The sequence below is a fragment of the Metopolophium dirhodum genome, chromosome 1 (assembly GCF_019925205.1).
Source record: "Metopolophium dirhodum isolate CAU chromosome 1, ASM1992520v1, whole genome shotgun sequence".
Taxonomy (NCBI): domain Eukaryota; kingdom Metazoa; phylum Arthropoda; class Insecta; order Hemiptera; family Aphididae; genus Metopolophium; species Metopolophium dirhodum.
The window spans coordinates 49,208,653-49,222,150 of NC_083560.1; the positions used below are offsets into that span (position 1 = coordinate 49,208,653).

At 30.9% G+C, this 13,498-nt stretch overlaps 1 protein-coding gene across 1 annotated transcript in view; it reads right to left on the bottom strand.

The window, feature by feature from the left end:
- LOC132934174 (limbic system-associated membrane protein-like) overlaps nucleotides 1-13,498 on the bottom strand; it is a 569,464-nt gene that overhangs the window by 97,591 nt on the left and 458,375 nt on the right. The window contains exon 2 of the mRNA XM_061000449.1: nucleotides 4,363-4,491. Coding sequence (XP_060856432.1) covers nucleotides 4,363-4,491 — 129 coding nt within the window. The remainder of the gene's footprint in view (nucleotides 1-4,362; nucleotides 4,492-13,498) is intronic.

Here is a 13,498-nt window from a genome sequence, read left to right on the forward strand (position 1 = left end):
TAAATAGCAGGGAAAAAATAATAAGAGACACAAGTCATGAGACCAGCCTTTTTGATGTCCATTTCACAATCGAAGAACTAAATACTGACATAAAAATCATGAAAAAAGGGAAAGCAGCAAGAGTTGATGATATCTAAACGGAACAAATAAGAAATATGGGACTCTGAGCCCGAGAATGGCTACTGAATATGTATAATGTTTGTATTGATCAAATGCAAATTCCCAAAATGTGGCACAGGACTTATATCATTGCATTACTAAAACCAGGAAAGACACCAACGGATGCGAACAATTTCAGACCAATCGCTCTTCTATACCACACGTACTGGAAAGAATGATTCTAAACAGAGTCATACCAACAATAGACAAAAAATTGATCCTCGAACAAGCCGGTTTCCGACCAGGAAAGAGTTGCACAAGCCAGGTTCTACATCTAACACAGCATATAAAGGACAGGATTGAAATGAAAAAAATCGCAGAAGCTATTTTTGTAGATCTGAGTGCAGCCTATGACACAATAAATCTCAGGAAACTGAAACGACAACAAATTGTAGACATTAAATTCACCTAGCTCCCCGAGTAACACTCCCTAGCTCCCGAGTAACACTCCTTGGCAGCCGTATACTACACTAGCAATCGCTAAGGAAGGGCTGCCAGGTCGTGGGAGCGCGTCCTAGGGCGTAGCTATTGTACTATAAATTGTTTGTTTGATGTGCAATAAACGATGGGGGCCGGAGAAGAAGCAATGTGAGCAACAGTTCCTTCTCCGGCTCTCGATTAAACCGGAAAAAAAAAACGACATTAAATTCACCAGAAATATCGAAATGCTCCTAAATAAAATACGGTTCTATGTCAGCATTCAAGAGATGTAGATGGTGAAACCAACGCAGTGATCTACCACAGGGTAGCGTGTTAGCACCAATTCTTTTTACCATAAACACAAATGACCAGAAAACGAACCTAAATACAAAACACTTCCTGAATGTGACTGACTTCACGATAACCTCCCAAAAACAGACTTTTGAAAAGACTCTGACACTCGTCCCGAAAGAGATGTCTACGTACTACAAAGAAAACCAGTTAGGACCGAACACTAATAAAACGTAAACGTGTTTTTTCAACTTAAAAAATAGAAACAGAGAACTAAAAATTGAATGGGTGGATATACATCTGGAACACAATAAGTCTTAATGTATATAACTATTAAGTATAGATTTATTAGACTTATAGCTTCTTCCTTCTACTTCTACTCGTATACAGTATTGCGTTAGTTCCATAAGAGATGGTATTTTAATACCTATTTGCAGTTGTGTATCTAGGATTTTTTTAAAGGGGGATATACAATTTTAAATAGACATTCAGTATACATAAATATTATATTCATATTATTATATACATGTTGTATTATGTGCAACATTTGGTCTTCGGGGGCGCTATGACCCCCATATCCACCCGTAGATACGCCACTGCGGCTACTTGTAATAAATTAGCACCCCCGATAGGTACATTAAAGTCCGTATGTAATAGGTGCAAAAATATTTAAAATAACATCATGTAAGTATCGTGCACAATATTAATTTTGGTAATCTGCGCTCCACTTATTCAATTTTAATAATTCGAATTTTCCTGTTATATCAACCGAGCTCTCAGCAGTTATAGCACATAAAACGTGAACTGATAACATGCTCAAAGCACAATGAATTATAATTATATTATAATATTCTTATACTATAATTATCATTATATTCCTGAATTGTATATATATTATATTTTATTACTTATAATATTACTCATTTATACAAAAAATATGTAAGTATACATACATATACCTACAATTACAATAATAAGATAACATTTTTATTTTACTTTATGTACACTTTAATATTTGTTGTGCAATGTATCTATTGAAATTAACACGAATGATGAATAGAATACATTTGAATAATAAAATAAAAAAATATTATTCGTAAAATGATGAAAAAGAACCCTGTTTCCCAAATACAGAAAAGGCCCACCGGGAAATTGTCGGTTTTCCTGTAGCCCTATTTGTCCACGTGTATTTTTCCTCGGCCTATTATATTTTGATTGTGTTACCTTTTATACCTTCGTTTGATAACAATAAACTATATTGGTCTATCGAATTTACGGAAAATTTTTAGTTACGAAAGTAATAACGGTCAATAGTCCTAGAAGACATAACATAAAATCAAAGACAATAAGAACAAAACAACCAGACAGTAATATTTGCAACGTTGTATACCTAAAAAAAAATACATAATATGTATTATTATCATTAAATACCTACATGCAAACAATGTCAAAAGTACGAACTTTTTACCCAAACATAATTACACGGAGAAAAACTATACGTGAAGTAAATATTTATAAAAATATTATAATAAAATAAAATTGTGACGTGAAAATAATGAAAAGCATTTATGTAAAATGTATATTATGTGTATAGTTGGGGAAGTTAGGCTTCTTTGCACTATCTAGGCAACGACTTCGACATAATATAATCGGGCGGCACTGACAAAATAACAATTATTGTTGAAGTCGTTTTATTTTGAAAACCTACAGTGGGTAGAGTAAAAAAAATACGCGATTATGAATTATGGTATAAGTAAAAATATTTTAGACAAAACGAACTGAACGGCGATAATATGCCATACAATTTTTCACGTTTTAATACAAATTTATTTCAAAATTCTCGTACCGTACATGTCGGAACCCGTTGTGGCGTTGTCAAAAGAATCTATATTATACATTATGGACGTCCTCGAACTTTAGTCAATAAGTCCTCAAACTTCTTCTATTATGAATCCAATTTATAGTGGAAACAATATCGTTTGGTCAACACTGGCGATACAAGTGTGGACGGACGAAACTAACTTAGTATGTAAACGGTTTTAGGTGATTCTCTAGTGAATTATACCACACCGAACTCATATAAATTTCCAATTAAATTGTATTGGGAACCACCCAACCCGTCGTGGAAGTGCAATCGCATTAAATTGCTGCACGCGTTTCACACGAAATGACCGCCAAATTAAATTTCCATATCAACATTAAATGCACTATGTAGTGGTTTGAATTATTACATATTATACTGAAAATCGCAGTAAATAATATATTATACTGTAATAATAATACGACGTGTTGAATTAAAATAATTCCACAGGATTTTAAAAGATATATTAGCACGTTTATTAATCAACGCATGTGTACTTAGAACATTAATTCGGTCGATTATTTTATAAATCATTTAGATTAGTTGACCCGCAAATAATATGAATCTATATTGATGGTGAGCAAATTAACTATTGCACTGGTATTATAGAAGTAAATTAAATATGTACCTACGTTGTACACGTGTTTAAGGGGTAAAAGTGGATATTGATTTATAGACAGGTACGTCAAGTTGAGTTACTGTTATGTGCGTTGATTGTCCGATAAAGTAAGGGATTATATTAGAAAAGTACTTATTTGAAAAACAACTTTTTATTTTTTTTTAAAGGCTTTTATTATTGTTTTGAAATAGAAAAATGTCAGGAGCTTATTTTTATTTTTTCTAAAGCAAATAAAGAAGACATATATTTTGTATTTAACGGAAATTTTACATTATTATTGCATTGATTTTCCATTACGACAATTTATTCAATAAAATATAAGAAAATAGAAAATATTAAATTTTACATACAATTTTTATACTATTTGCCAACTTTATTGTAAGCTTTTTTCAATCTCGTGAGTGTCATAATGGGTATTCTATTAGTACATAATATTATATGAAAATGTGAGAATACTTAGTAAGTCGGGTAGAAGAAGTTTTAATGATTTTACCAAAATTGTAACTACCTACACGGTTTTTTCGTAAACTTTTTCAAAACTATTAATTTTGCAATTATGAAAAATGTTAAGTACTATTTACTTTTTTTTTATTGGTGTTCGCTTTCCTATCGATGTGAACTGTACAAAACTTTAAAACTCTTTTCGTGGTCCAAAAACTTTCTTTTGAGAAAAATTAGACATAATTATTTTAAAACTAATGGCTTCTTTGCTCCATTTCGTTTTACCACTTACCTCCGTGTCCAAATATGAATCATGACGATCAAAATTATCATAATATTCGTCAACAATCATAAATTATTTAAACAATCGTTAGTCGATCGTCAGTATAGTGGATGTATTATACTATTTAGTTATTCGGATATGTTAGTAATTTATTTTTGTATTTCTAAACGAACGATTGTTTTGAATATTTATTTTCTTGGGTATGACCGTGCAGGTAGGTAGTGCAAAACAACATTGAGTTAAATAACGCATTTGAATATATAAGTCTAAATAAATACTAAAGCTTACCCGGATTATAAACTTCGCATGGTAAAACAATTGTATCTTTGGTGACGACCTGGTATGTGCTCGGCTTGTTCAAGAACTTGGGAATCTTGTTCGGATCAACTGGTACATACAAATCGGCGTTGTCCAATTCTGTAAGCAAAAGAAAGTTATGAGTTATGACAGTCAATATCAAAATCGTATATCACATATATATATAAAGTACGTATATATATAAAATACGTCCGACAAAAATGTACAACCATTGGACATATTTCAAATATGAAAACAGTTTTAAAATATTTAACTAATTTGGTTCTCATCTGTTGGAACACATTTGTATATTTGAAATAATTATTTATATTACTTTTAACTATTCACGAGTTTGAAAATTTGAAATTAGTTTTTCTCGTAAGCAATTTTGTAATGAAAAATATGCTCATCAGAGATGAAGCAAAGTAAACTTGCTGAAAATTTAAAAATAATTTAAAAAAATAAAACAATAGCACTTAAGGTGTCTAAATGACCGTCAGTATTTTTGATGATAAGTTGATAGGGTTTGCAAGTGCTGTATAATCAACTTATCGAATTTCATACATTAAAGACGTATGTAATAATAATAATAATAATAATATATTATTATTTGAAAACACTATATAACATTCTAATTTCTAAGAATATTTCGCAACAGAGCATGACATTTATATAACGCGTGCGTTATATTCTTATTGTATTCTGTTGTCATTTAAAACCTCGAAACACAGTGTGAACCTAACTCTTACAATATTTACATCTTAATGACCACTGTAGAGTTAAGACTTAAGACGCGCACATATTTAAACATGATTAATAATCTAAATATAAAATTATGATTCCAACGATGTTGTTTAAAAGTACTACTCATCTCATATGTGGTTCTCGTGTTTAAATTAATTGATGATTTCTATTAATAATGCATTTATTTGGTTTCACTAAAGAACTTCATACGAACGAGAAATTTATAAATAATTTACCACCATGTCGAATTTTCAAACGAAACGACAAAAATTACATTTCCACAGTTGTAAATTTTGCATGAGATTAAATGTAGTGTATAAACATAAGGACAAATAATATCTTTGGGTCTCCCGTGGGGACGACACAAGCAGTGATCAAATGTACGACCGATTCCCATGACATATCCTTCGACATTTTATCTCGTAATGGTTCCCTTACTGTGGTGCGCACCAAGACCGTTCAAACGAATGAAAAAAATAAAATAAAAATGATATTTAAATCGGTCGTTTATCCGTGCCACAGTCAATATAAGTTACTAGTCTTGTACGCACACCACTGCATATTGGAGTATTCAAAGAGAAAAGCCTTTTTATATTAACCAGGCAAGAGTAGGTATATGGCGTGTGTAAGCTTTTTGAAATGGAAAAAAACAAAATGAGATTCTTTTTTTCTTTTTAACCCTTAAGCTCAGTTATCACCAAAAACTAGGGATGCGAGATGCGAGGACTTTCCCAAAAAGAGTTAGCTTTTATCTTTCTCCAATGTTTCCCGTTCAATAATTATCAGTTGATATCATCATTGTTTATACAATTAATTCCAAAAATAAACATAGTACCTTCACATTTCAAAAAAAATAAAATAGGTAACTACGTAAATACTGTTCAATTTTATGGCATGTTCTCGCGGTGTATGACATCAATATAATTATATAGAATACATATTTTTATATATTATATTTATTAAACAGGTACGATATATTATAATTATTATTACTTTAATAGTGCAATTTGTTTAATTTTTGAAAGCAAATACGTCACGTTGACGAGCAAAATCCTAAAAGTAAAATTACAGTACCTATGCACGTTCTGATTGGTACCTTCTGAAAACAAATTAAAATATGCGTTAAGAAACGAAAACCCTCAAAACAATGCGATCGTGAGTATTTTACCATCGGTATTATACTCGTATAATTCAGTAGGCAGCTGACAACGACGTCGACGACGGTATTGGTGCGCAGAAATGTCTTATGACTATACTTACTGCAGTGTTTTGAATAACAACTAGACAATATATTATGCAAAATTAAATTAAATCTATCTGCTTTTCGTTATCACAAATGGGTGTGATATTTCAAAAAGTCAAACGTATTCCAACCGTTGTGCTACGACCATGCTGATGGTAATGTATACAGTTTTTATTCATTTTTCATCGTAATCACGGTAATGCACTGAACACAGTGTAGTAGTTAACGAGTCTAAGATGGTTATCTGTATTATTTTTATTTTTTAAATTTAATTTTTCTTGTATAATTAATGTTACGTGATAAGTTATTTATGTTATATATAATGAGGCTTATCCCGATTTTAATCATAATCAAAATAATCGTGTACAACTGTACCTACCTATAAGGTGTTTTAATTTTTTAAAAAAGAATATTTTTCGCACCTTGGGTCGGTCACTTAGAATTAGAGTACAAAAAAGGCGGATGTTACAATATTACCACATTTTTTCATTACATTTGAAACCGATTATTATCGCATTCTGAAAAATGAATCTGAGCCGGGTTGTTTTTAAATACAACAGAAAATTAATTTAAAACTTGATGATCATTTTGGTTTTTAATTATAAAGCTAAGGTATTATGTAAAAATATAAAATGAAAATTCTACGAAATTGTTATTTTTTTTATTTTTTTTTGTGTTTGTTCAGAATAATACGTTAAAAATAAACTTTGAAATTAAATTATAAAACAATACGCTTTGAGCTAATCGACTTCGGATTTGAGATTTTGCATAGAACATTTTACCATTTTGGTAGGTGATTTCAGAAAGTCACAATACATAATATAATGTACGGATCGAACGGTATAACATTTAATATTAATTGATGGCATAAGAGTAGTTTAGACTCATTAATAAGAACAACATCATACTAAAATCACTAATGTCTGTTCTATAGTCACGCAGCTCGCGTGAATTCATAAAATAATTTTAATAATTTCAATTATGTTTTAGTGTTTTTACGATTTGTTTTATTAAGAAATTCGTGATGGTAAAAACATATTTTCATCCGTCACAAATTTACAGGAATTTAATTTTGAACATCATATGAGCTCTGAATTTCCCAGAACGTACCTTATCGCCAGTGTACAGTAATTAAACGATTATTGTTTCGAGTGTAAAATACCACGGACGCTGGAATAAAATATTTAAATGCATTTGATATGCATTTTAAATATTTCATTTTATTTATGCAGATCAATGTGCAACGAGCCGACTAATTAATAATAGAGTACGGACATTGAATTCACAGTAACAATAACAATAATAATAGTAAAAAAAAAAACAAAACTATTTCTCTTTGGTCGAAAGGTGTTGAGTAACATCCCTAAATATTAATTAACCATAAATAATCGATGTCCAGGTGCGCTAACAACAGGAAAATGTCCACTTTTACGGCCATAGACATGCAATAAAAATGACATTTTTTATTTATATATTTTTTTTACCCCTCACATGTTGTATGTAATATTTAAAAACGATGAAGCGTTCGGTGGAAGGGTCGAATGTAACCTTTTAAAAACCCGTTAGAACAGCGCGTGCTCTCCTTTTGCGTTTACCGATTCTGAGCGTCATTGTTGCTGTCGTCCCTCTCAGTATCATAACCCCCCCCCCCCCCCCCCCCCCACTCCCTAACACAAAGAGTTTTATGTTACAAACTCGCATTACCGTTTTTTTGGTCCATTTCGGCACAGTTTCCGTTTGCACGGTACAAGAATTTCACCTTAGGTCCTCGAAACCCCTACGCATTTTAAATTCATTACGCCGTCGGACGCGCTGCTTCCGCGTTTACGGTTGTCGTATGATAAATAAATAATACACTTTGACGCACTTCAATTGTTTTTATTTTTCTAAAATTTCCGACCATTTGGATGCGATATTAAAGTAAGTTGCATTGAACACTTTTGTCATGCGTACCTATAATACTACCTACGTGAACAACGACGAAATTGCCGCACCATAAGATTGGGGGTTTTTTTTTTTTATATATTGTATACAGTTTTATGGTTAAAAAACGTAACTGTAATGAATTCGTATGGCGAAACACGGCATCGAATGTCTTCGGACGAGATAAAAGATTACCAAACGTGTTTTCGGTAAAACAGTCTGTTAAAATATTATACGCACGAAACGGATGTTATAGGTACCAATATTATAACGTTACCTACGATTAAAACAAGTCATTCGATGAGCGTGTCAAAGTTGCTACTTGTTGATGTTGTGTTTAATATTTCGTTACAATATAAAAATATTATAGTTAATTATCGATAAACCCATAATACATCTATACAGTACCTATACAGTGTAAGACGCGTTGGTTTGTCGAAAGAACTTCATATTCTCACATCGAATGAACTATCTCTGTAGATATTTTAAGCTAGCATTATGTATTGCGATCAGTTATTTAATTAGTTTTATATGTACGCTAAATTTTTTTTTCTATAATTGTCTCATATTTTAGTTTTATGTTATGAAATATATGATAGCATAATATCAAATGAACAATAACGACAATAATCAATGGATTCGTATTAATTTACTTCTTTGTAATTTTACGGTAAAAAAGTATGATTATTTCGTAGCTTTGTGTTCGGTGTACTCACCATTCGTCCTATAATGCTCCAATGTAGAAGAAGAAAATAATAAAAAGAAAAAAAAAATTAATTCTTTTGAAAAGTTGAAAAGCAGATGAATAGACAAAAAACGGACTGATGGTCGAGTACGCAGTTTCTAATACCACCCCGAGTCACTACAATCCCCTTTAAAAAAAATACAGAGGGCCATCGTACGTTCAATTAAAAAAAAAAAAACATCATTTGAGTATTATTTTTTTTTATTTTCATGTATTTTTCCCCTTCATCTATACGACATGGATCCTGTACCAGTCGTTGAACGGGTCGTTCGGTTGGGGGAGGGGGTTGTTAATGTTAACAAAGATGAAAACCAAGTTTTTGAATATGCGACCAGGTCGGAATCGTTAACATTCGTATTTTTTGTACGTCTGCAACTGGCGATGGCGGATGTGCAATAAAGTTCGACGTATATTATAATATTTTTATTATTATATAGCGACAATTATTATTATCGATGAATGAACATTTTTATCAGTTCATATCGTATAACAATGATTACTATAATACACATGACAATATATTGTTTGCGCTCGTATATAATATAATGAGCCACAGCTGCTGTACAGGACCGTTGTTAATATTTTATCATATCCGTACACAAAATATAATACTATATAGACACAGGGTATATGTGCGTGCAAACTGCAGGATAATATTTAAATGTAATAATGTATCGGTTTAAAGTAAAATTTGTATTTTAAAATTTAATATCATATTATATAAATCGAGTCTGATCACGGTGTACGATATGGCACAAAGACATCACGATAGGTGTGGTGTAAAGATGTGTTCGTACAATATTTCGACCGATAATAAGCCCTCATGAATGTGTGCACTATAATAATAATAATAATAATAATAATATTATGTGTATATTATGCGTACACCGAGTACGCGAATTCAATTTGCACGCGAATACAATACATTTTTACTAATGTATATTTCAGTGCTGCTTCGAGTGTAGTTTAAAATGTGTAATAGTAGGTACACACACTTCCATCAGGCAAATTTAAACCTTATACCGTGCACAGTGATTCGCACATTAAACCGTTCGAAAGCGCGTAGCACATAATTTATACAAATTTGGTAACTTATTTTTAAAATATATATACATTTTTCAATCGTTCAATCGCACCACAGTAAATCACTATTATTATATACATGGTGATTCACCAATCATACTTAGCCATTTCACTTGTATCCTTTAGTAGGTAATGTATTTATTACAATTCTGATTATTGGAATTCTTAAGTACCTATGCTTAAAAGCCATATTATTAAAAATATTGAAATATGCACACTTCAAAGTACTTTGATTTTAATATAATTTATAAAAATTGTACCTGTGGTGACACAAACTTCATTTTTTCAAAACAGAATCATGATATAATAAATTGTTAAGCACGAGATTAAAAAAGAAAAAATATTATGCACTAAATCTAAATTTGAACGAGTCTAAACTTAGTCTCACTAAAGAAAATAGTTTTATATATAAAATAAAATAGATGTAGTATTTACTATTTAGTCTAGTACTAATTTATTGTACTCAGAAAATATTTAAAAACTATAAACTGTTAGTATAATATATATTATTATTTAATAACCTTTTAAAATCATCATAGCTGCCATACATTCTAGAGGTCTAGATCAATTAATAATTTAATTTAGTAATATCCTAAGCACAAAACGCTTTATAACCGCAATTATTACTTGCTTGAATTTTGGTTTATATACTTAAACGTTAAAAAAAAAATCATTCTTATAAATTTACAGTGAAAAACACAGTTTTTATTTGAAAATAATATGGTGTGGTGTTTGCTTGTTGTTTCATCCTGTATACTATTTTCTGGTTGTTTATTTTTAAGTTTTAACAATTCGTTTTTAATTATTCAAGAAGAGGGTAGTGGAGATAAACTAAACTAAAAAGAAAAAAAATGCAAAACAATCATTCATTGTTCGAAAAATGTTTAAGTAAAAGAATACGATTCCTCAAAAAGAACATTTCATTAATGAAATATTTTGTTGTACTTGTATTCTTTCGTGAATAATGATACCTAACTTCTTCTTGTTCTTTTTCTCGGGTTTGTCGGCCATCAAGACCGTCCCGTCACACATCCAATTCGCCAGCCTTCCCTATCAGTCGCTCGTGCTTTCAAATCTTGTCCTCCATTCAGCGCCTCACCGTATTTCCTTATAACATCTTTCCGCCTCAACCAGAGTCTTTCCAGTGGCATTTTATCAACTGGGTTCTCGTCCATAACCATCCTTATGAGTTCATTCCGGCTTCACAAAGCATGTAATGATACCTAACACGAGACAAAAACAATACGTGCCTAAATCATATTTTATGGGTCACCACTGCTCCATAAGAGCTATATTATAATGTTAGTAGGTTAGTAGGTACCTATACCTATACACAAAAGAATTTAATCAAAAACAAATAATTACTTGTATTTATTCTTTTACACATAATAAGTATAGTAATAAGGATATCAAATACAGACATAATTAGGTATGTAATAGAATTTAGATCAATACGTGTTTCAATGTTAAGCTTTCAAAAATAATGGTTTCTCTAAAATTTCGGAGATTTTCAAATAAATAATATGAGTATTTCGTAAGTTTATCTTGAAACATGGATTAATTATAATTTGTATTTTATCGTGGATATTATACCGAATTGAAGTATTAATATTGACTGGATTAGATTTGATTTTTGATAAAAATTAACTTTTACTTGTAATTTAAAGCCTTAAGATATTTTATTCTTTACAGTAACGCAACTATTCTTTTAAAACATATTTTTTTATGTGAATACAACTATTTCAAAAGTATTATAGAGTCATATTTTTGGATTTTAAATCGAAAAAATATCGTAGGTACTTTTAAAAATGGTTTTTGTTCTCTACAATTTGTTTAGTGTATTTAAAATGATAATCTACGGTTCATTCTATTTTAAAAAATATCTTCACTTATTTTTGGTGAAGTAAAATTCCACTTCAAATACTGTTGTAAATGTGATGATTTATGGTGGCTTTAAAATGTAAAATAATAATACAATACTGGATTGCGTCGAGGTGAGTGAAACGTAAAGAGTGACCAACACCCAGATATATCATTTGTATTCTGTCCACAACTACTATTTAAAAACGTTTTGCTGTTATATATATATACTTTCAAACACAATATATTGTTTTTTTTTCAAATTAAATTTATTGTTAATTGACCAAGTGTGAACGTCATTCTAGTTATGAAACCAACCATATTAAAATGTATGGCGTAAAAAGAAATGTATGTAATATACATGTACAACACATTTGTCTGTTTAAATGATTTACGACATAAAATACGTTAGTTTTATAGTTGTTTTGATGCATTGTACATAATATTGTATAAGTAAAAGCAAATTACGGTTCCACGAGGTTAAAAATGTTTGTTTAGCATTTAGTAAGTCAATAATAAAGTTTATTACAACTATATTATATAGTTTGGTTGCAATTGTAATTTACGTCTAATTGTATAACGTAATGAAATAATATTTAAAATTTATTTAACACTTAAAAAGCCATTTTGCCTTAAATCAAATGAGAACCAACATAATATTACATTCTAACGTATTTTACATTAATCTAATATGGGTCTTAAATATTATTGTTATTATTATCATAATGTTTCACAGTGGTTAAATGATTATGGTACATTGTTAATTATTCTGTCATAAATATAAAAGACTAAATTAATTCAAATGAATTATTATCATTGTTGTACGCGAGATAACTTCACAAACAGCGAAAAGTATGGCCAGTGAAATAGTTGGAGAATTTTTACGGATTCAGTGAAAAGCGTATTATATTAATATTAAATACTTTTCTTCAAAAGGAAATGACGGAGAAAAGTTTCGAAACAAACACTTAGGCAATCGATCGGAAGCTCGTTATAGAATTAATTCCACACGATGGAATATTTTTTTGGATCGCTCTCAGACTGTAAATCATAATAATATTATATTACCTAGGTGTATATATAGTTTTGAAAACGATCGGATATTTATCGTCCAATAAATTTGCGGCGTCCCCACATCGTGTGTGAATCGTTTGGAATTAAACTTCACCGCCCCACGCCACCGTGCGGATGTCTTCGTGCTGTTTTCGCAAAAACCGATGCGATAATAATATTATATTTTTGTGCCTTCGGGGGGGAAGAGGACAACCGACGGTGGCGAATAATGCGAACGGCTTGCGCCGTAAGTATAAGTATACAAACGAGAGATGATCTGACTGTTCCGAACCAATACCGTCGGGGTCGTTGCCGGAGGGTAAACGTTTCTCGGATCGCCGATTATAAACGCCGTGGTAAATCGAGGCCCGCAGAGCGTCAACGTCAATGACGTTTCCCGTCATTTCAATAATATAGGTACCGCGCGGTATACACTTTAGGTGGGTAGGTAACCGAACCTGGGACACCGCGGAGAA